This window comes from Euleptes europaea, chromosome 19 (genome assembly GCF_029931775.1).
Source record: "Euleptes europaea isolate rEulEur1 chromosome 19, rEulEur1.hap1, whole genome shotgun sequence".
NCBI lineage: Eukaryota > Metazoa > Chordata > Lepidosauria > Squamata > Sphaerodactylidae > Euleptes > Euleptes europaea.
The window spans coordinates 15143050-15166852 of NC_079330.1; the positions used below are offsets into that span (position 1 = coordinate 15143050).

Sequence of the window (23803 nt, forward strand, 5' to 3'; positions counted from 1 at the left end):
CCCCAGCGCCCCCTACCCTATCCAACAACACAGTTGAAGGGGCCCACCTCTAGCGCCCCCTGCTGCCCCCTTGCCTCTTAGTGCCCCCCTAGGTAATCTCACCGCCCCCAGGGGGCGGTACTGCCCACTTGGGGAACCACTGCTTTATACCCACAAATGAGAGATGCTCTCACCTGAGATGTCCTTAAGCATCCAGGGATGCTGTGAGACATTGTGGCATTTCCCCTCTGGAAAACTTTAAGTCTCAGTGTTGTGGTTCCTTGCATTTCCCTTCTGCGGGAGATGGTCTTGCTCCCCAGCCCCCATGGATTCCAGCTTGCCTTCAGCAAATAACCTGGAGTGACGCGCCTCCTTCTCATCTCTCCAGCACCAAGCATGCTGACAGCATCGACCTAGAGCTGGAAGTTGACCCCTTGAATGTGGACCATTTCTCCTGCACTCCGCTGGTAAGTAGTAGTGACTTCTCAGCCTTGGTGGGTGTGATCTTCAGCTGGTTTGTGGGGACCAAAGGTCGGATGGCATGAGATCTGTGTGCTGATATGCCTTTGCTTAACACTTTCCCTGACCAACCAGATGAGTTTCTCGCTAAGAAGCTCCTAACTGATGAAAAACCATCGTTTACACTCTTGACTAAGGAGCCCCGTGGCGCAGAGTGGTCAGCTGCAGTACTGCAGTCTAAGCTCTGCTCATGACCTGAGTTCGATCCTGACGGGAGTCAGTTTCAGGTGGCCGGCTCAAGGTCGACTCAGCCTTCTATCCTTCCGAGGTCGGTAAAATGAAGACCCAGCTTGCTGGGGGTAAAGGGAAGATGACTGGGGAAGGCACTGGCAAACCACCCCATAAACAAAGTCTGCCTCATAAACATTGGGATGTGATGTCACAGGGGACCTTTACCTTTTTAAATTTGTGGTAGCTGTTGTTGTGGTTTTCTTATTATCTGTTGTGGCTGTTGTTTTTTCTGCTTGTCACTGTATTAATAATAATAATAATATATTATTATTATTATTATTATTATCTAATATATGCACTGGTTTCAAAATGCAGTTATGTGCAGTGCTTGGCCTGACAGAGCCCTTCGTGTGTGCATACATCTGTCCCGCTGTCATCTGCATTCACAGGATTTGTAACGTTTCCAAAATGCACCAAGCCTGAACACTGAACATTTGGAGAAAGGGTCTGGAAAGATACAGTGATAAATAGCCCTTGCCTACTTAACCCTCTTTCTTCCAGATGTGGGCATGCGCCTTGGGCCACCTGGATGCAGCTGTGGTCCTGTACAAGTGGGACCGCCGTGCCATCTCCATCCCCGACTCCCTCGGGAGGTTGCCCTTGGCCATCGCCCGGTCCCGGGGCCACGTGAAACTGGCCGAGTGCCTTGAGCAGCTGCAGCGGGAGGAGCAAGCCCAGCTCCGACAAGACCCCCAGATCCCCTCCCCTTCAAACGAGGAGCCCAGCAGTGAGACCTGGATCACGCAGTGGCACAGCGAGATCGTTGCTTCTCAAGAGCCCCACAAGGGAGTCACCGTGATTTCCAATTGCAATACAGGTATCTTTAAAAGAAATGTCAAAGCCATTTATATATATTATATTATTTCCATTTGTTACCCCGCTCTTCCCGGCCAAAGCCAGGCTCAGAGCGGCTTCCAGAATATAAAAGTCATATTAATCAATAAAAGCATTACGACATTTTAAAATAGTCCTATAAAATCATAATCATTATACTAATTTACCTAGGCGCCTCTAATATACGAGTCACAATACAACAACCCAGCTAGGCGAGCAGATGGAAGGCACCAGATGGAATAAAGGTGTTAATCGCAATGGGGAGGTTAGGGAGGACAGTCATTATATATAGGGACCATAGCTGGCCTCAACCATAAGCCTGGTGGAATAGCTCTGTTTTACAGGCCCTGCGGAACTCTTTGAGGTCCCGCAGGGCCCTGGTCTTGCTAGAGAGGCTATTCCACCAGGCAGGGGCCAAAGCAGAGAAAGCCCTGGCCAAGGCCAACTGGACACTCCTCTGGCCGAGGCCAACCGGACACTCCTCTGGCTGGGGACCACCAAAAGATAAACTCACAAAGAAACATTCAGGAATGGGTCTTGCCCTTTGTGCCCCGCTCCACAAGGACTTGTGGAAGTACCACACTGTATGTTCTCAAGCTATGTTTTTGGAAGGGGCGCTAAGCCACGATAGTCTGTCACAGCAAAAATTGACAGGCATCTTGTGGCACCTTAAATACTAACATTTTATTCCAAATCAAATCCTGTTTATTTACGGTCAAGGACCAGCAACAGTTGACATAGTTCCAGCCATATTAATATTATCAGATATCACAATAATAGTCTAAATACATGACTATTGTACTCTAGTCCATTTTATGGGCAAGGACATCTCCTCCTCATACACACCTGCACACAATTTTTTAATATACAGCATTAGCAAAAAGTACATTTAAAACACCTAAATCTCTAGACATGAACTATAATTAATAAAAGTGTTTAAAATTTAAGCTATTTTCTTCTGTCTTATTGAGCATGCCAGTGCACAAAACATTTGATTCCATTATCAGCTCTTGTGGACTAGAGCTTACTTTATCAGATCCTGGAATAAAATCTTTGTGGTCTTTAAGCCTCCTGTTTGTTTATAATTCTCGCATTATGTCACAGTGTGACCAAGAGGTAGATCACAGCAGATGTGTGTCATGCAGATAAGGTCAGGCTATTTTTTTTTTTTTTTTTGATGGCTGGGGTCAGCAGGACTAGCTTCCACCCTTTCTTCCTGAGGCAAGCATGAGGAGAGGGGTTGTGGCTTAGGGGAAGAGCCTCTGCTCGGTGTGCAGATCCCAGATTCAATCCCCATCATCGCCAGTTGAAAGGGCCAGGCAAGTAGGTGATGTGAAAGACCCTCCTCTTGAGACTCCGGAGAGCTGCTGCCAATCTGAGCTGACAATAGTGAACTTGATGCTCTCCTTCAGTATAAGGCAGCTTCATTTTACAGGGGGCTGATTCACACATTACCCAGTCCATGTGGCAGACACTTGGTCGGGCATAGTATGGGAGTTCCATGCTGAGAACTTCATTCCCAGGCACTCATGTGTCCAGTTTGGATCAGGAAGCTGAATATATTAGGTGCTGTGGAACACAGGCAGGATGCTGCTGCAGTCGTCTTGTCTGGGGGCTTCCTAGAGGCACCTGGTTGGCCACTTTGTGAACAGACTGCTGTACTTGATGGACATTGGTCTGATCCAGCCGGGCCTTTCTTATGTTCTTATGTTCTAAGCCTTCTCCTGCACTTCATTTTCCCAACCCGTGGAGCTGCTTAGCCCCGTTAGAAAAATGTGTGTGTACTGAGGGTCACATGTAAGTTTCTCCCGGTAGGACAAATAGCAGCTTCCTGAGTACATTTCACATTGGGAAAATGGAGTGAAGGGAGAAGGCTTAAGAAGAAGAGGAGTCGGTTTTTATATGCCAACTTTATTTAGCATTTAAGGGAGACTCAAAACCGGCTTAAAACCGCCTTCCCCTCCCCACAACAGACGCCCTGTGAGGTAGGTGGGGCTGAGAGAGCTGTGACTCGCCCAAGGTCACCCAGCTGGCTTTGTGTGTAGGAGTGGGGAAACAAATCCAGTTCACCAGATTAGCCTCCGCCGCTCATGTGGAGGAGTGGGGAATCAAACCCGGTTCTCCAGATCAGACTCCATCACTCCGAACCACCGCTCTTAACCACTACACCAAGCTGGTGGTGTTTTCTGCAGTCCTGTTCCCAATTGGGTCCACCTGTGGCTGAGCATTAAGTTCCCAGCACAGAACTCCTCAACCATGTCCATCAACAGTCCCCATAACCACCACATGGATTTTGTATCATGTAAATAGTCCTTGACAAAGATCCCATAGGGAGTGCATTGTGCCAAGAGGCACTTTTCGAGCATTATGCAGGTGATAATCCCACACTGGTAGCATTGCTTGCCATTTTTGGTATTCTGTGTCCACAGGCAACCCCTGCACATTGCAGGCATTGGCTCATGCAGGCATATCCCTTTTTCAGAATGAATGCTCATCGTGCGTCACGGAACCGGTTCAGCCCTGACTTCTGTTCTCTTTGGTTTCAGAGTTGAGACGGCCTCGGTCCGAGCCCTCCAGTTACTACAGCAGTGAGAGTCAGAAGGATTACCCAGCACCCAAAAAACACAAACTGAACCCTGAATATTTCTCTGCTCGGCAAGAGAAGCTTCTTTCCACAGCTCTCAGCCTGGAGCAGCCGAGTGCCCGGAAGCTAAGCTCCAGTACTAAGCAATCCATGCCTGAGACAATCGGCCCCAGGCAGGGGGTGAGAGACTATGCCCGGGAGCTTGTCCCGGATGTGGCCGGGTACCGCAGCTCCAGTGGGCAGGCAGGGATCAAATGGAACCCAAAGGAAGCTTATGGCGGTGTCTCTGCCGTGCAGATGACAGGCAGCCCTAAGGGGCTGGTTCTAGGGAAGGACTTGGGGGCCCAGCGATTGCGTCAGCGGGAACAGATGAGCATGTTGATGATGGCGGACCGGGAGATGGCAGAAGCGGAACTGCTCTCCTTCCGGAACAGTTCAGAAAGCGAAGACTGCTTGCACCACATGGACGACCTGCAAGTGAGTGCCCGAGGCAAGAACTGGGTAGGGTGGGGTGCGCTGACTAAGTCAGCATGTGGAAGTCTGCTTTGCAAATGGCTTCCTGTGAGATCAAGGAATTTTTTTCTCCATTTTTAATTACTTGTGGGAACTTTTTTTTGTCTCTATGGTATATACAAGCAACCTGCCATTTGGAGAGATTAGCTACATAGAATAATTGGAAGGGCCTTGTAGGAGTGGCAACTAGCACTTTGAGGCCAAGTTGAGCTGAACTAGTGGCTGAAAAACACTTTCTCTCTCTCTTAAAAGGACTGCCTCGCTCTTGCACCCAAAAAGAGTTTTCTACCAGTTTAAAGAACTGTTAAATACAACAATTGACTCCGCTAATTTAATAAAGTATAAATGTAAACTGTTTTAACTCCCCCCCCCCCAAACACACCAGGCCTGATCCACTGAAACTTTTCGGCATAATTTCCTTAGAAGTAAGTCTTTCTGTTGCCCCAGAAAGTCGGACCAGAACCAACGGGTTGAAATTAAATCAAAAGAGTTTCCATTTAGACATTAGGAAGAATTTTCTAGCAGTTAGAGCGGTTCCTCAGTGGAACAGGCTTCCCCGGGAGGTGGTAAGCGCTCCTTCCCTGGAGGTTTTAACGAAGTTAGATGGCCATCTGTCAGCAAGGCTGACTCTACGACCTTAAGCAGATGATGAGAGGGAAGGCATCTTGACCATCTTCTGGTCACTGGGGGTGTGTGGGGGAGGAAGTTGTGAATTTCCTGCATTGTGCAGGGGGTTGGACTAGATATCACTGGTGGTCCCTTCCAACTCTATGATTCTATGTATTTTGATAGGATTGATTTCCAAGTATGTCTTGACAAACACTGATGATCAGTTTTTCACTATAACAGAAGACAGTGTGTTCTCTTTTCACATATTTCCAAGAATCCCCGACTGTGTCAATTTTGATGAAAAAAGAAAACTCTTTAAAGTCTGGTTCTTCATATTCGGGGGGAAATTGTGTGTAATTTTAATTAGAATTTCAAGCCGTTCACATTAGAAAGAGATTGCTGCAAAGCAATAGATGACCCATAGATGACCCTGGTGGTCCCTTCCAGCTCTGCATAGATGACCCTGGTGGTCCCTTCCAACTCTATGATTCTATGTATTTTGATAGGATTGATTTCCAAGTATGTCTTGACAAACACTGATGATCAGTTTTTCACTATAATAGAAGACAGTGTGTTCTCTTTTCACATATTTCCAAGAATCCCCAACTGTGTCAATTTTGATGAAAAAAGAAAACTTTAAAGTCTGGTTCTTCATATTCGGTGAAAAATTGTGTGTAATTTTAATTAGAATTTCAAGCCGTTCACATTAGAGATTACTGCAAACTTAACAAAAACAGTTTTAAGTACTGTAAAATCTTACACTTTGCACTGGCACACACAAATTGAGGTTGACTGGGCAGGTGTCTTATGGCTCCCTGTTAGATGTTTTGCTACGCAGAACTAGGATTTTTTTCCCTCCAATTTGCTGTTCTCACGTGCCCATAAATGAGCGTCAGGGTCAAGCCTTTTAGTGGGTCTTGAACAGGAAACAAGATTCAGGCTGTGCACCACCACCACTCAGCTCTGCCCAAAGGAGGGAGGGAACTGCAGCAAGATTATCTAAGGAAGCCTCTTCACACACATAGGCCAGGGTGGATCAGTTCTGGTCACCACACCTAAAAAAGGATATTTCACAGCTTGAGAAGGTGCAGAAAAGAGCAACCAAAATGATTAGGGGACTAGAGCAACTGCCCTATGAGGAGCGGTTAAAACGCTTAGGGCTGTTTAGCCTGGAAAGAAGGCGGCTGAGGGGAGACATGGTAGAGGTCTATAAAATTATGCATGGTTTGGAGAGAGTGGACAGGGAGAAGTTTTTCTCCCTCTCCCATCATACTAGAACGCGGGGTCATCTGCTGAAGCTGGAGGGTGAGAGATTCAAAACCGATAAAAGGAAGTATTTTTTTCACACAATGCATAGTTAAATTGTGGAACTCCCTGCCACAAAATGTGGTGATGGCTGCCAACTTGGAAGGCTTTAAGAGGGGAGTGGACATGTTCATGGAGGAAAGGGGTACTCATGGCTACTAGGTAAAATGAATACTGATCATGCTGCATACCTATTCTCTCCAGGATCAGAGGAGCATGCCTATTATCTTGGGTGCTGTGGAACACAAGCAGGATGGTGCTGCTGCAATCGCCTTGTTTGGGGGCTTCCTAGAGGCACCTGGTTGGCCACTGTGTGAGCTGACTGCTGGACTTGATGGGCCTTGGCCTGATCCAGCAGGGTTTTTCTTATGTTCTTATCATGTGTTACTCAGTGACATCGATAAAGGCTTCTGGGTTGGTTTTGTCTGCTGGAGACAAACCATCTTTGCGTCATGGCTCCTTTGGTTTTGCCTCACCTTGATGGGAGCCGGATCTCGGTCAGGAACGCTGCAGCGGCTGCAAAGTTCCTTTTGCGGAGGAGAGAGACATCCCCTGACCTCCGTCTCCCTTCCTTGCAGGTGACCATGATGACCCTGGCAGAGCATATCATTGAAGCCACACCAGAGAGGATCAAGCGGGAAAACTTTGTGCCAATGGAGACGCCACTGGTAGAGAGGACGGAGAGTGCTGCCATTAGCACCTCCATGAGCTGGCTGGCCAGTTACCTTGCGGATGTTGACCATTTACCAAGTGCTGCTCAAATAAGGTCTGTGCTGTTCATTCACCAGGGCAGATTGGGCTGGTATTTCTCCTGGGGCAAGCTCTGAAAGAAATACTTTTACAGATTTTCAGCCAAGTTTAATATATACTAGGAAGAACTGTGGTGGCACCTATTGGCTAGTTCTTGTATCATCACCAACCTACGGAGCACAACAGTGTTTTACAGTTCTTAAAATACTTGTGAAATTGTTTTTGGGAAGTTAACAAATGACTTATATATACACAGAAACTTGGCATATACCTACAGATGGTGGTGAGCTCTCCTTCCTTGGAGGTTTTTAAACAGAGGCTAGATGGCCATCTGTCAGCAATGCTGACTCTATAACCTTAGGCAGATCATGAGAGGGAGGGCACCTTGGCCATGTTCTGCGCATGGAGTAGGAGTCACTGGGGGTGTGGGGGGGAGGTAGTTGTGAATTTCCTGCATTGTGCAAGGGGTTGTATTAGATTACCTTGGTGGTCCCTTCTAACTATGATTCTATATAAAACACTTTGTCAACAGTGCCTCTAGTAGCATAAATTGGATTCTGTGGGAGAAGCACCCACCTTGATTGATCTCAGAAGGCCATGTCTGTCTTTGGCCAGTTCTGTCGCAGAACATGAGGTGCCAGATCCCTGTGACACTTCCCTACCATTGTCCTCATTGCAGAAGTCTGTATAGTGGAACCCTGACCCCTTCTTCCAACACCAGCCTGAGCCCTGCAAGCTCACCGGTCGATGAAATGGCTTTTGAAAAGCCCAGCCTCCCTTCGGCGACCGACTGGTCGGAATTCCTAAGCGCCTCCACCAGTGAGAAGGTTGAAAATGAGTTTGCGCAGCTGACCCTCTCCGACCATGAGCAGAGAGAACTCTACGAAGCTGCCAAGCTCGTCCAGACAGTCTTCAGGAAATATAAGGTAAGGAGCAAGAAAAAGGAGGGGAATAAAACCCAACCTAAAAACAAAAGCTGGGTACCCAAGGTTGGGTGAAAAGAAAATATATATAAGTCTATGTATAAATACTGAAAGGATAATTTATTGGAAGCGCTATATAAAAGTTAAAATTATTTAAAAGCATTAAAATAGCACAATGGCATTTCCTGAGGTTGATAACTATAACCACATACCAAATGCGTTTCGGCCTATGGGGCCTTCATCATTGGTTAATTAAAACCCTTTGTAAACCTGCACACATTTACAGAAATACATTAATGAATATAAATACAAACAGTTCAAACCCAACCAGGCATGTGTATATGTTGTAAATTCTATTCCCAATTACTCAAACATCTGGTATAATAGGTTCTTGTTGTAATACTGGTTAGTATAAGTCTCTCAAATACTATGTGTGCAGGTATTAACGTAGTAAAGCAGTGTCAACCTAGTAGTGCAGGTATCAACCTAGTAAAGGAGCAAGAAGACCTCATAAGTGTTTTATGTAAAGTTGGGAGGTTTCCCTTATTTTAGGCTTGTCTGACTAAAGGTCTTGAGCACAACGTACATAAGATAAAATAATTTTAACATTATAGGTTATTAAAATATACAACAGCAAAAGCTTTAAATACTTAAAATACTTAAAACACTTTAAAATTAAAAATCATAATTAACGATAAGTGAGTTACTTTACAGGCATAACAATAACTACAAAACATTAATAATATCACTAACTGATAATAGTTTAGCTTTGTCGTGCCTTTAAGGAAACTATTATTACTAGATATTTCGCGACACACTTGGTTATTTCTGGGTCAGCATCACTCAACAAAAATGGGACCACCCAAGAGTCAGCAGGCAGATGATATCTTGATAGAACGGGCGCAATCCAAGTGGCCCTGGGTGTGGCCCATAGATCACAAAATAAGAGAAGGTGATCTATTGTCTCAATTGCTCCTGATGCACAGGCACACGGCCTATCTGAGAATGGGATTTTATCAAACCGACCGCTCAATTCAGCTGTCGGGAGAACATTCAGTCTGGCGAGCATAAAAACTCACCTATGGCTGGGAGTTGTAAGAAGTCTCAGATATGAAGGGAGGGGTGGTTGGTGGGAGAAGTCCTTACATTGAACCACAGATGCCACATTAACATCCACTCATCCGGTTTCAGAAACTCTTTGCAATCAGCTTTGGTCTTCGCCATCTTGAATAATTCAGTGCCGTCTCCGAACCTGGCTGCTTCGTTGGTCACCCCTCAGTTCCAGATAATCTATGAACAAATTAAATAGCACTGGTCACAGCACAGTGCCCTGTAGGACCCCACTGCTTAGTTCTCTCCATTGCAAGAACTGTCCATTTACTCCTACTCTGTTTCCTGTTGCTTAACGGGTTTCTAACCCATGAGAAGACCCATCCTCTTATTCCATGACTTTAGTGAGGGTTTTTGTCAAAAGCTTTTTTTGGAAGTCCAAGTTTAATATCTACAGTGCTTTGTAATTGTCTCAAAAAACTCCAAAAGGTTGGTGAGGGAGGACTTACCTTTTATAGAAGCCTTGATGAAACTAACTCCGTCAGACTTCTTCCTGTGCGCGTTTAACAATTCTAACTTTAAGAACAGCTTCCACCATTCTACCTGGAACGTATGTTAGGTTAACTGTCCTGTAATATCCTCCATGTCCCCTGGACCCCTTTTTAAAATCGGCCTTACATTTTGTCTCTGGAAGGGAAACCAATTTTAGCAACATTTTTGTTAGGAGATCAGCAATTTCCCATTTGACTTTCTGAAGAAGACACAAGTGTATGCCTTCCAGATTCAAGGACTTGTTTGTTTTTAATTTGCCCAGTAACCCTAGGCTTACACCAGTCTACAATTCTCTCCATTACAGTTCTTTTTTCCGTTGCAGGGACGGCCCCTCCGGGAGCAACAAGAAGTGGCCGCTGCTGTCATTCAGCGTTGTTACCGAAAATACAAGCAGGTGAGCTGAGGAGCGCTCTGTTGCGGAAACGGTGGGTAGCCGTCATGAGTCAAGGTCATGAGGTAACACTGGTCCTTCACTCCATGCACTCTTGAAGGAATTCAACTCTCAGTTCTTTGGGTTTGTTTGCTTGTTTGTTTCAACTGAGAGCTGAAGCAATAGAGGTAATGTTCCTCTTATGCTGCTTCTGGGTTCTCTCCCCTTCATGTAGGCTCAGAAGAAGAGGAAGCCCAGCCCTTCTGTGGGATGTCCAAAGCAGCCTAGAGTAGACACATGGCTCATTGCTTGGTGCAGCTGTTCTATATGGCACCACTTCAAATTGCAGTTAGAGGAAATAATCTCTTGACTTAATTCTCCCACACAGAAGGCAACTCCCTACTCTTACAATGCAGTCCAATGCAGAGTGACTCCAGTCTAAGTCAATTCAATGCACTGTTGGGTCACTAGACATCAAAGAAGAGGATTATGGCCTGGCCTTCTCGCTGACATACTAAATTTCTGAGTTTAAGGACTTTTTCCCCCATGGGGGAAACATTCCGTCATGCCATCCTCCACCTGCAACCTGAAATGGTACAGTCCGGGAACAGTTCTACCATGTGATGAGCTGTTTTTCTGCAGACTCGTGTATTTTGATGTGCTCGGATAGGATCACAGATGTTGTGGCGTAACTCCATATTTACCCAAGACACAAGAACACATGAAGCTGCCTTGATGGACCCTTGGTCCATCAAAGTCAGTATTGTCTACTCAGACCGGCAGCGGCTCTCCAGGGTCTCAGGCTGAGGTCTTTCACGTCACCGACTTGCCTAGTCCCTTTTAACTGGAGATGCCGGGAGTTGAACCTGGGACCTTCTGCATGCCAAGCAGATGCTCTGCCACTGAGCCACAGCCCCTCCCATGAGAGTGCCCGCTTGGATGCAGACACCAGAGTCTCTCAGCTTCCAGCTGCTGTTCCTAGTGCTCTGCTGGGGGCTGCTCCCCAAGGCCACCTTTGTTTTTGGTAGCAGCTTGTATGGTAATGTGGGAGCTTTGCTTAGAAAGGGAAGGGAGCTCAGAAGTACCCTGTGTGGTGTTTTGGATCCAGGCCTCATGTCAGCAACTAGTTTTGCCAAAGGACCACCTAGTGGAATGGCTCATGTGCAAGCTCCGTTGCCACCGGTTATGTCGTTGCTGTCACTTGGCTTTAATTGTGAGGCCCTGCAAGGACTGCTGGTGGGCTACAAGGCGGAGTTCAGTACAGAAAATAAATATACTCTATCTCTGACACACACACATACATAAATCTGAGTTGGCAACTGGATAGCTGGGGAGAAGGAAGCCCTGCTCAGTAGGCAAGGATTGCCTTCGGAGGCTGTCTTGTTTACATGTCATAAGGGAGAGCCCCTGGGTTTCCTATGACCTTCCTGTTCAGCGAACAGCGATTGCTTGCCAAATTTCGTTATGTAAGTTGGGTTTGGTCTGAATTCCTCTGAGGTATGAGTCAATGGAGGTGATTGTTTTCACATATACCAGCTTCAAATCCAGCAGACTATATATCCAGTGCAATACGTATTCCCTTTCCCATGGCCTGGAAACCAAGTTTTAGTCTGAGTTTTCAGCCACAGGAGCTTTTCTAGGCATGGTGACAGAGAGCGCCTCTGCGCCATTTGAAGCACCAGCCTCCCAAAGACTGGAAGGTGGAGCATTGAGGCCAGGGCTGCTGCCAACTGCTCAGTTCCCAACATGGAATCCCCCCCTCCCCAAATTGCAGGTGTTGGCAACATTGGATCCAGCAGGCCGTCCCCAGTATCCGATGGCTCTTGGAAAATTCCCCGGAGAGTCAACCTGCTAGGGGAGCAGCCAGCCTCCCCTCGCTCTTTGCTGATGGACCACTTCAGTTGAACGTTAATCTTGTATTTTCTGTTTCTCCCCCCAAGCTTACTTGGATAGCCTTGAAGGTAATGAATGCAATACACACCCATTTGGGCTCCCCAGCTTCTCACATGCATTGCAAACCTGGGAAACCCTCACATTTTTGCTAGAAAACAACTTGATCATTGCATCCCTGCATTGGTCGGTGCATGCCAGCAACGCTGCTTTGTTATGAATGCAAGCTTGTCCTGTAGGCAAAAGACTCGTCTGTGGTGCGTAGGCCTGGAGTCAGGAGTGATTCTGAGGAGGTGCATAACAAATCCATGCAAAACAACTATGTTTTTTTTTAATATTTTAAATTTATTCAATAAAATAAACATCAACAAAAAACATACAACAATCTTCATAGTTTAAAATACTATATATATATATATATATATATATATATATATATATATATATATATATATATATATATATATATATATATATATATATATATATATATATATATAGTCATACTACCACACCAAAAACACGGTTTAGTCCTCTGTAAAATAGCTAGACTATCACAGCACATTTTCCTTTCTCATCGTTGGTTATAAGATTTTCCATTTTATTTACAGTTCGTAACCATAGCTCATTGTATCACCATTTTTCTGATGTGTTGTTAACTTTATTAATACATATATTTCTTTTAACTTTAACCAACCGTTTCTCTATCTTTGGAGTTGTTTTTTGTTTCCAGTGTCTGGCAAAGGTCATTCTAGCAGCTGTTATCATGTGTAACCCTATGCATCTTTTGTCTTTAGTTAGGTTAGGGACTAAATTTAGCAAGAGTATCTCAGGTTTACACGGAATGTCAATCTCCATTCCAACAGATAGGTATTTCACTATTTCAGTCCAGAACGTTATAGCTCTCTCACACTTCCACCACATATGAAGTCTGCTTGTTTTTTATCGCAGTACCAACAACTATCATTCACTGATTTATAGATTTTACTTATTCTAATTGGAGTTAAATACCACATATATACCATCTTAATTAGATTTTCTCTTATTTGCAAACTAACGGAGAAATCTAATCCCTTTGAAAAAATATATTCCCATTCTTGATCATTCAGCGGTTTATCTAAATAAATGTTCCATTTGCCCCTATAACCCAATGTTGAATTAAAACAACTATGTTTCATGCTATTAAATTGTGAATGTTACTTTTAATAATAATGCTTTAAGGTGCCTGAGTGCCCTGACCTGGATGGCCAAGGCTAGCCTGATCTCGTCAGATCTCAGAAGCTAAGCAGGGTCGGCCCTGGTTAGTATTTGGATGGGAGACCACCAAGGAATACCAGGGTTGCTGTGCAGAGGAAGGCACTGGCAAACCACCTCTGTTAGTCTCTTGCCATGAAAACCCCAAAAGGGGTCGCCATAAGTCGGCTGCGACTTGAAGGCACTTTACACACACACAAGGAGCCTGAGTACCTGCCATTGAGTCATAGAATCATAGAGCTGGAAGGGACCACCAGGGTCATCGAGTCCAACCTCCTGCACAATGCAGGAAATTCACAACTACCTCGCCCTCACACACCCTAGTGACCCCTACTCCATGCCCAGAAGATGTCCAGTGCCTTGGCCTAGGAGGTAGGGCGGTGAGCAGCTGGGTAGAATCCTGCTCCCATTTTTCTTTATGTCCCCATTAGTACAAAGGCTAGGAGTTTTAAAACATAAGGTGGAAATTGGGAGAAGGGGCTCAGATCCCCCCAAAGGGGCCTGCTCACTTTGACTATGGCCTGAGCTCTCAACTGGTTAACTGGTTCATGGAACTGGGCAAGGAAGGCCAAAGAAAGGGGTCTGCATCCACCCAGTTCCTCTGAGCCCACTAAGCTAGTCACCATGTGAAGATCGTTTGTCTTTTCAACCAAGGAGAACGCACGCAACATAATCTTAACACCGTTGCTCTCCTTTTTGTCTCTTACGCATTTTATAATGGAGGAAGGGATGCTTTTGGTGGTGGCGTGAGGCTTCTTGCCTCGGTCAAAGGCATCAGCTATTCTTGGAGAGTCCACCAGACGTTCAATTACTCTGGATGCTTTCCTGGTTGAGGGACTGGACCATGATAGTGAAGGGGGGGTTGCATCCTGCCATCCTCATGAGCTCCCCCAATCCCAACAGTGCTAAACAGCTACCATGGAGGAACAGATCAGCCATTGGCTTACTCCAGCAAGGCAACCCTTATTTCCTGGGCAGATGCAGAGTGTGAAGCTCCCATTTGGGGCTTTGGCCTATTCACTGCCAGTGAGATGGTGGGACCCCGCAGGAGAGTGTGTCACTGTGTCCCACAAGGGAAAATTGTCCTCTGGCCCAGGTCCACAGAAGACAGAGATAGATGTCAGCCTAAGATGCTGTCATTGTCACCCTCCTACTGATGTCCTTTCCCTGGGTGTTTGGGGCTCTGAGGGTTCATCCTCAGCCTTTCCCACTCTTGGCCCTTCCATGGCTCTGTTTCCATTTTCCCTCCCTTTCTGTTAGAGTGTTTGAGATGCATCTTATCCACCGCACACTCAGCCTGCTCCCACCTTCTTGGCAGAACTCACAAGTTCATTTAGTCCCTTGTGCACACAGCCCCATGCTCCTTACAGGGACCCCCTAAAACACACCAGGCACATCCAGAATAACTGTCATTCAGTCTGCTGTTACAACTTACAGAGCCCCCTGATTCTCTGTCTTAACAGCTTCACACATTCAGGCTTCTTTTATGATGCAGTTTTCACATAAAGTCCTTTTGGGATGTTGTCATTCAAATATACAGTTTTGCTGAAGTAATTTTTAAAATAGCCCTCTTCAGATTCTTAAACAAGACCACTTCTCTGCCAACAACCAGAATCTGCATCAACATCACAGTGAAATTTGGTCAATATTTTGGCCTTATTGGGAAAAATGTCCCTCTATCCCATCCCCTCCAATTTCCAGTTTTAACTGTTGGGACGCTCTGTACTGGTTCACACATCCAAGCTCATTACTTGGTAACCCAAACATCCGACGATGACTTACACATGTGAATGTGCCATCATAGATCTAAAGCCTGAGGCCAAACTTGCCTGTCATTTCAACTGAGCCAGTGATGGGCATGCATGTTTGAATCAGCACAAGAGAAAGGCTGTTACCGCACTTGTATTCCCAGCGATGTATAAGAGTTTGAAAACGTTATAAAAAATACTGTTTGCACTTTGTATGTATTCCCACCAATGTATTAAGAGTTTGAAAACGTTATAAAAAATACTGTTCGCACTTTGTTTGGCCCCTTTAGCTGTGAAGACGTCTTCCAACCATTTATAAGCCGTGGTATCCAAAAACCCTTTTAAAGCAATGTTTTTTACAACATTTTCAAACTCTTAATACATCGCTGGGAATACAAAGTGTGGTAACCCCCAAAGAAAGGGGGAGGGAAGGAATGAGGGTTCTTTCCCCTAGTTTTCGGACTCCCAAAGGAATTCCTTCCACCATTCTTGCGAGGAGAACCTCCCCCCCACCCCCACATACTGCAAGCACCATTTGGTCTCTGGTTGGGATGACAGTTCTGTGTCTTGCCTTTGGGAACCCCGCTAATTTCCAGAGGACTTCAGCCCCTCTCCCTCCATTGTCTCTCCCTCTTGCAGTATGCACTTTATAAGAAGATGATTCAAGCTGCCATCCTGATCCAGAGCAAATTCCGAAGCTATTATGGGCAGAAGAAATTCCAGCAGAGCCGGCGAGCTGCTGTGCTGATCCAGCAGTTCTACCGCAGCTACAAAGAATGTGGCAAGAGGAGGCAAAGTCGCAGGACGGCTGCCCTCGTGCAGCAGAAGCTCAGGTGGGCTTGCCAGGGGAAGCCGGGCAGGTGGCTGGGGGCAGTGCCCTCCTTCACCAGGGCCACCCCAGCCATGTTGTGGGGCAGTACGGACCCTGGGCAGTTGCCTGCTGCCACCACCCCAATGGCCTTTTCCCCTAGGGCATTTTGCCTTCCCAGTCTACCCCTGAGCTATTCTCATTATGATGGTATGCTTCTGTCCAAATAATACACTCTGTTTTGTTTTCTATGAAAGTTATTTTCTATTTTCAATGTCGTCGTCCCCACCCACATTTCAGATGGCAAAAACTAAGATACGTGTTCCAAGGTAGCATAGGGTACACCAGTTTTCAACTCTCTTTCTGTAAAATTTTGGCCACGTGCACAGTTCTGCTTGTAGAAAACAAAGGCTTTTTTATATTTATAAATTCCATAAGTATGCTTAATAGAACAATCTTATATGCTCACTAAGGTATACATTATGGAAGTAGTATAACAAATTTAGGCTTGATAAGAAAGAAATTGCTTATATTTTCAATTTTTTCCCCCAAAATTTGTGGTCCCCCCAAAAAAAACCCAGCCTTTTTGTGTGTGTGGTTTTAAAATGTCCAGAAATTTGACATCTTTGTTGGATAGATGCTCTCCCAATGGTCCCCTCATCGCTGCCTCTGTGACCCTGACGCTGTCCTTGTTCTCTTCTTCTTTCTTTTCATAGAAGCAGCTTGCTCACCAAGAAACAGGACCAAGCTGCTCGCAAAATCATGCGGTTTTTACGACGCTGCCGCCACAGGTAAGACGTCTCCTACACTCATGCTCCTTCTGGTGCTTGGGTGAACTCATAGTGGATTCAGCTTGGAAATTTGAAAGCGGTAGGAGTCATTTGGGGTGTGGCTGCCAACAGCTCTGCTACGGAGCAAAATTCAGGAGAGCAGTAGGACCACGGGCCAAGTTTTGGCTTTGGTAGGAGGCATGGCACAGAGTGGTAAGCTGCAGTACTGCAGTCCAAGCTCTGCTCACGACCTGAGTTCGATCCCAACGGAAGTTGGTTTCAGGTAGCCGGCTCAAGGTTGACTCAGCCTTCCATCCTTCTGAGGTCGGTAAAACGAGTACCCAGCTTGCTGGGGGTAAAGGGAAGACGACTGGGGAAGGCACTGGCAAAACCACCCCGTAAACAAAGTCTGCCTAGTAAACGTCGGGATGTGACATCACCCCATGGGTCAGGAATGGCCCAGTGCTTGAACAAGGGACCTTTACCTTTTAGAAGGAGACAGAACAAGGACAGCACTTGCTGCCCTACTCTTGAGCATTGGCCTTGGGAAGCCCTTCAGGACTGGACTTCAGTGGAAAAGGGAGAAGATAGCCTTGGTACACTTTGCCCACAGCACCAGCCTAAGTTCCAAACTTGCCATATGGTAACACTTATGGGGCAAGTGGACCATTGGCTCCACTCTCTCTTGTGCTTCGTGTGGGCTATCAGCTGTTCAAAAATCAGCTGCAGGAGTGGACAGCTGCTTTCTGATGTCACAGAGCCTAGCCAGCGTACACCTGCAGCCAGGTTTTCTGTGACACGCTGGAAACTTGGCAGAAGGTTTTTTTCCAGTGGTCACTCCAGGATACAAAAAATCTTTGTGTGTTTTCTCAGTAGTGAACGTGCTTTCAAACAGCCTCAGCTGTTCAGATTGCTACATCTTCTTTCACTTCCCCCAAGCAAAACAACAGAACAAAACTCCAGAGCCAGGCTTTTGGTCCTGGTGTGGCTCGCTGCAATGTTGCATGGCGTTCACTATGTGTCCTTCGGCTAGTCACACTCTTCTTAGCTTAAGCTACCTCACAGGATTGTCTTAAGGATAAAATATGGAAGGGAGACCCATATAAGCCACTCTGTACTCCAAGGAGGAAGGGTGGCATAAAAAATGTGATTGAGAAAATAAAGAGAATTTTTACATGGGGTAGCATTCACAAATGCTAAGCTTCCCCACCCCGTCACACACCCACAACTGCAGGCTGGAATTCTCTCACCTCATTTCACACAATGTGAGACACTTCTGAGAATGCCAAGTCTCAGTGGAGCATGGATATGATCTAGCCTGACCAGAGGGGCAAGAGGTTAAAAATCCAGGCCACTCTGTCTCCCAATCCAGACAGTGCTAAACAGGAGGATTAGAGAAGGGAAGGTTCCCTTAGGAAGAGAAGCCAACGTCCTGGCATTTTAGCATTAGCGTTTCTGGGTCATGTTGGGCTAGCAGCACTCCCTAATTTGAACAGGAGACCACAGCCCATCGATCGGTACAAACCTCCTGTCCCTGGCAGGTAGTTGTCGTGCTGATTCAGCGTGCCTGAATCTTGCGAGCCCCTTTCCCACGCACATCCAGAGGCTCCACTGGGGTCATCAGAAACTGCAACGAGAGAAAAATGATGAAGTTGCCTTTTAGATAAGTGTAATTGTAGAGTCTGGTTTCCTGTTAGGCAGAAATTCTGGGAAATGCTGTCATATCTGAGTCTGGAAGCTGGCTGAGGATTTGGGGTTTGTTCTCAGTTGTTAATCCCATCCCCTAAGAAGTGCCAGCTTTTGGCCCTGTGCCAACAGTAATAGTTGCTCACCGAGCACTGTAAACGCTAGACATTTTGGAGCTTGGGGACACCACAACTGCCCCAGGGTCAGAGCTGAACTTGGGCCCAACGTGATGGTTGTGGTTCCCCAGCTCCACCAAGCCCTGAGCGTGTCTATACCTGCACCCTCCTTTTTGATCAGGATGACTTGGTGTGCGTGCCTGTAGAAGGGGTGCGTGGTTTCTTTTGTGCTGGTTTATGAAGTTTCTGTGGCATGGGTACAGATACTGTGCCGGCTCTTTTTACAAGCCACGACTTGCCAAGCGTAGTGCAAAAGCCACGCTGATTGCATGGGGGGGGAATTGGATTATGCTCTTAAGAATTATAACAGCTCTTTTTAGCTGCAAGTCGATATGTTTTAATTGTTATAGCTAAGTCGAGGGCACATGTGCTTAGGTAATGTACACATTTGCCAAGTGGGAAAGTTAATTTAAAATCATAATTTACATGAGTTGTGTAGTAATCTAAATCAATTATTTAAGCCAGTTACCCAGGCGCATACTACAGTTCCTTTGTAAACCAGAGGTGGACAGCTGTGGGTTGCAAACCCTGGTTACAAAGGAGCCTGATCTGCATCGACCATGATTTGCTTAGGTGTACTTGAAATATGAAACCATAGTTAGCTTCAAGGAGAAAGACAGGAAATGGCTTCCAAGAGGGAAAGAGGGAGGCAGTGGGAGTAAAGTTCCTCATCCTGGGTGGGGAACATGAAAAGCGCCCTGCTGGATGAGCCAAAGGGGGTCCATCTAGTCCAACATTCTGTGGTCAACAGAGGTCAACCAGATATTTCTAGGAGGCAGGACACAAAGGCAAGCAATGCCAGCTCCACTCTGTGTTAGCAGCTTCTGAACCACCTTTGGGAGAACTGGAGGACGAAAGCTGCCACTTTCTCCTGCCCTCTGCTCCCTGTTGTTTTAACCAATTAATAATCTACAAGCAAACCCATTGCCATCTCTTGCTGCAACTTGCCAAGGTTGCACAGGAGCCTTTGGCAAGGGGCTTTGTCCAGAAGCTTCTTGGAAGTCCTAGAACATAATACCTTCCGGGTCTACATGTTTGATGACATTCTAGCTTGCAGGGCACTACTGTTGCATCTACACCAGACCTCTGTGAGTTGTACTCCATCCCCCCCCCCACACCCACACGGTAAAAGAAGAAGAAAAATCATACTGGTAGGGTGGGGACGACCAACAGTGTGAGCAAAGAGACGGGGTGGCCTTGGGGCAGCCCCCTGCTGTGTGAATGTCGTGTTTTGTTTTCCCTTGGCAACTGTTTTCTTTCATAACTCAGGGTAAGCCGGTTCACTGCTGGATGCCATTTGGATGACCCGTAGATCTAACGGCTGATGTCTCCTAGGATCCCTGGGTAGTTTAGGCACTAAATCCTCATCAGCACCCCTAACAGCGACCCTGATGGTTGCGTGCAACTAAATGAGGCAACCTACAGGGCACTTTCACACAGCCCAAATAATGCACTTTCAGTCCACTTTCACTGCACCTTAACGATCATTTGCAAGTGGATTTTGCCAGTTCATACAGTAAAATCCACCTTCAAAGTGCACTGAAAGTGGATTGAAAGTGCATTATTTGGGCGGTGTGAAAGTGCCCTGTACAGGCAAGGTAGGGGTTTCTACATAAGTGTTAGAATCTCCAGATATGCAGAATCTCAAAAAAATACCTGATAAGGAGTGAGCATAGTCACTGCCTTCTAAAATTTACATCGTTGAGGGTCATTAAGCCTCAGTAAAAAAAATACAGAGGAAGAAAGGGAAATGTTTTTTCTGAAGCTCCTATGAGCACATACTACCCTACAATAGGAAATTTGGGGGAGGGGGAATCAGAATTCCTTACCCTCCCCACAGTTCCCTGCAGCCCCTCCCAACATGTAATGTATTATTGTATCTTTGCACAAAAGATCTCGGAGTCCATTGGGGCATGTTGGGAAAGAGAGGCAAGCGGAAGGACATCCTTTGGAAAAGCAAAACATGGCCGTTTGGGGCTCTCTCTGGCATTAAGTGGTATAGTGATTACAGGAAATATGGATTAAAATTCCCACCCAGCCACAATGCACATCAGTTGACCTTGACCTAGTTATTCTCTCTCAGCCTGGCCTACCTCACAGGGTTGTTGTGAGGACAGAATGAGGTATGGAGAGAAGCATGTGTGCCATCCTAAGCTCCCTGGAAGAAGGGGGAAATAAAACATATACATGGATTAACTGGAACTTGAAGGTCCCTTGTGAGGGTGACACTTTTGTTGAAGTGCAACGACTCAGACCTCAGATTTTGACCACTGTTTGTAGTTATTTAACTCAGTTTCTAACCCTGTGTATCCCTGGGGGCATAGTTAAAGGATCACATCTTCCATACAGGGATTGTAATCTGTAATTTTTGACATAACTCTTCTCTGTAGCTAGCAAACCCTGCTTCGGTCTTAGGGGGTCACCTCAAAGTGATATCTCTTTCCCCCCAACCCAGTAGTTTTGTCTTAAATTTTGCTCGTTGCTACCTGACAATGCACACACAGGCCTTGGTGTCTGCAAAAGCAAGGGTGGTGAAGCTTGAGTCCTTCTCCCAGCCCTTCTCCCAGCCAGACAAGTCCTCTGCCTCTGTTGATCTAAAGCTGTTGAATACGGTCTCTGTTACGGTCTCTCTGTGCTAATAGCTCTTTGCTATTGTTTTGCTCATCTGAAGCCCTCTGATGGATCATAGGCGGTACAAAAGGGTGAGTTTAGCTGCCTGCTGGCCCGTTTCTCTTCCATTTGAAATATATCTATATATATATCTAGTTATCTCTCGCTATATATAGATGTATATATCTACTTTTTTTTTTGCTTTCTGCTTGCTTGCATGGGGCTGCAGCTGAGAGAATGCCACTAAGTTCCACATCCATTGAATTCTCTCTGGGACAAGAATACAGTGCGAACTAACTCTGTTGCGGTTACTAACACTGCCGCGTCGTACAGCCTACAGTAGCTGTTACAGGTGCATGAATCAAGGGCGGGAGGGGGAAGGACAAGGGGGCAGTCCTATCCATCCATCATGGAGCATGCTGACATATGTGGGGGCCAGAAATCTTTGACTGTTCTCCCCCACCCCAGTAGCTTCAGAGCTTTATTGAGTCTCTGCCTAGCACCGCGATACTAGGAGAGTGTCTTCTTTTCTCCCCTATGCAAAAAAAAAATCTATCACCGTCTTGGCACACTCCTAAGTATTGTTTCTAGAAGAAGAATTCATTTATTTGTTTAGCCATAGGCTATTACAAAATATCCTTACATATGTACAAAAAGCAAAAAAAAGAATAAAATTGCATCAATATACATTGCCTGGATAAAACTATTTCATACAAAATCTCTTATTAAAACAAAGTTCGCACTCATTTGCTTTCCTATACAAAATTTTTCTTAATAGCTTCAAGAGCCCTAATCTCCCTGGCTGCAATAGCAAATTGAGACATTCTCAAGGTGACAGAGAGTTTTATCAATTGCAGAACAAAAATTTACTCCCTTCGAAATTCCATCCAAGAATTTGGCTCTAGGCTCACTATACAACGGACATGATAGCACATGTCCTCCGGTGCTAAAGATCCACAGATATATGTGCGATGTTCCTTTGGGATTTTATTATACCGCCCTGTCAGAAAGGCTGACGGCATGGTCTGAAATCTTAGGGAGGTGAGGGCCACCCTAAGGTTCTGAGATGTGAGGTTAACCAAATAGGAAGATCTAAGATGGTCTTTCTTCTAGTTGTGGAACCAGGGGGGAAATTTAGACTCTCGGATTGTTACTTTGTCAATTAAGGCATCCATCCTAAACACCCAGTCACCAAGTAAAGATTTATCTGAAGCAGCATCTAAAAGTATTTGTTTCTATATTTTTAAATGGGTTTTCCCTTCTACGGCTGGATGGTTGAGATGAGCGTTCCCTGTTATTGGTCTAGGAGGCTCCTACTGATGGGGACTCCGGGGTATGAACTGGGGTCAAACATGCAGTACTCCATGCACGTGCAGCTCCAAAATGGGGCAAATAACATCCCCCGGGGAGGCTATTTTGGCTCGGGGGGGAAACAGTGCAGGGGGAGGGAAAAGCCCCTCCTCCCCCACACTGTGGTTGTGGTCAAATCAGGCTTCTGCGGTGCTTTAAAAAGCAGTCCCCTGCAGCTGCTGTGTGGCTTCAGGTAAAGTGAGTCGGGGCAGGTTCCCTAGACCTGCTAACAAATGCAGTGTGTCGTTGGGCCCCAGAGAACAACAGGGGACTGTCCTTGCTTGGGCTCCAGTGTCCTTTCCAGAAACAGAAGGGAATGAGGTAGAGGGCTCAGCATCAACCCCTGTGATTGGCAGGCTGCATGAAGCCTCAGGGTTTTGCCAGGCCAAGTGTACCTACTTCAGCGTGGTCTTGCCTGGTCCTTCTGCTCATCAGGATCAAGATCCAGCCACTGACCACAGGGATGCCGAGCAAGAGAATGCGTATTGGATTCAGGAGTCCTGGCCCAGGCCTGATAAATAAACACACACATAATTTATGTATGCCTATTGCCTCTATTTTTAAGAGCCCCGTGGCGCAGGGTGGAAAGCTGCAGTACTGCAGTCCAAGCTCTGCTCATGACCTGAGTTCGATCCCGACGGAAGTCGGTTTTCAGGTAGCCGGCTCAAGGTTGACTCAGCCTTCCATCCTTCCGAGGTCGGTAAAATGAGGACCCAGCTTGCTGGGGGTAAAGGGAAGATGACTGAGGAAGGCACTGGCAAACCACCCCATAAATGAAGTCTGCCTAGTAAATGTCAGGATGTGACGTCACCCCATGGGTCAGGAATGACCCGGTGCTTGCACAGGGGACCTTTACCTTTTATTGCCCCTATTGCCTTTACAGAGCTATCATCCTGTTCAGTTCATGACCTCTGCTAGTTGGCAGGTACTGAGAGCTGCCTGGGAAGGTGGGTGGGGGTAGCGACAGCGAGCTGTTAGTAAACTTGTTTATGAAACTAGGGAGGAGCTCACCGGTGCAGCACCTGCCTTATGTGCAGACCATGCCAGATTCAATCCCTGGCAGTATCACTAGTTGAAGGGTCTCAAGAAACACACGTTTGGAGAGATTTATTCCAAAGCATACACCTTCTCATACTGCCATCAAGACGAACTCATAATGTCCCTAGCCAGATATGCACAGCTTGAAGAAGACAATATTACTGAATAAAGTTGCTTCCTATTGAGCTCTGTATGTGGCCCAGGACACCCACACCATCACTACCACCATTGGCTTAATAGCAAAGAAAACCCCT

The 23803-nt window shown here is 46.1% G+C and overlaps 1 protein-coding gene across 5 annotated transcripts in view; it reads left to right on the top strand.

Annotated features, from left to right (window-relative positions):
- CAMTA1 (calmodulin binding transcription activator 1) overlaps nt 1-23803 on the top strand; it is an 815188-nt gene that overhangs the window by 782507 nt on the left and 8878 nt on the right. For 3 of the 5 annotated variants that reach the window (XM_056865058.1, XM_056865060.1, XM_056865059.1), the window contains exons 13-22: nt 368-446; nt 1231-1546; nt 4110-4624; nt 7153-7340; nt 8004-8250; nt 10172-10243; nt 12160-12180; nt 15751-15944; nt 16636-16710; nt 21223-21253. In XM_056865058.1, the coding sequence (XP_056721036.1) occupies nt 368-446; nt 1231-1546; nt 4110-4624; nt 7153-7340; nt 8004-8250; nt 10172-10243; nt 12160-12180; nt 15751-15944; nt 16636-16710; nt 21223-21253 (1738 nt within the window). Of the gene's footprint in view, nt 1-367; nt 447-1230; nt 1547-4109; nt 4625-7152; nt 7341-8003; nt 8251-10171; nt 10244-12159; nt 12181-15750; nt 15945-16635; nt 16715-21222; nt 21254-23803 lie in introns of those variants that run through there. The other 2 variants (XM_056865061.1, XM_056865062.1) reach the window with 2 other exon arrangements.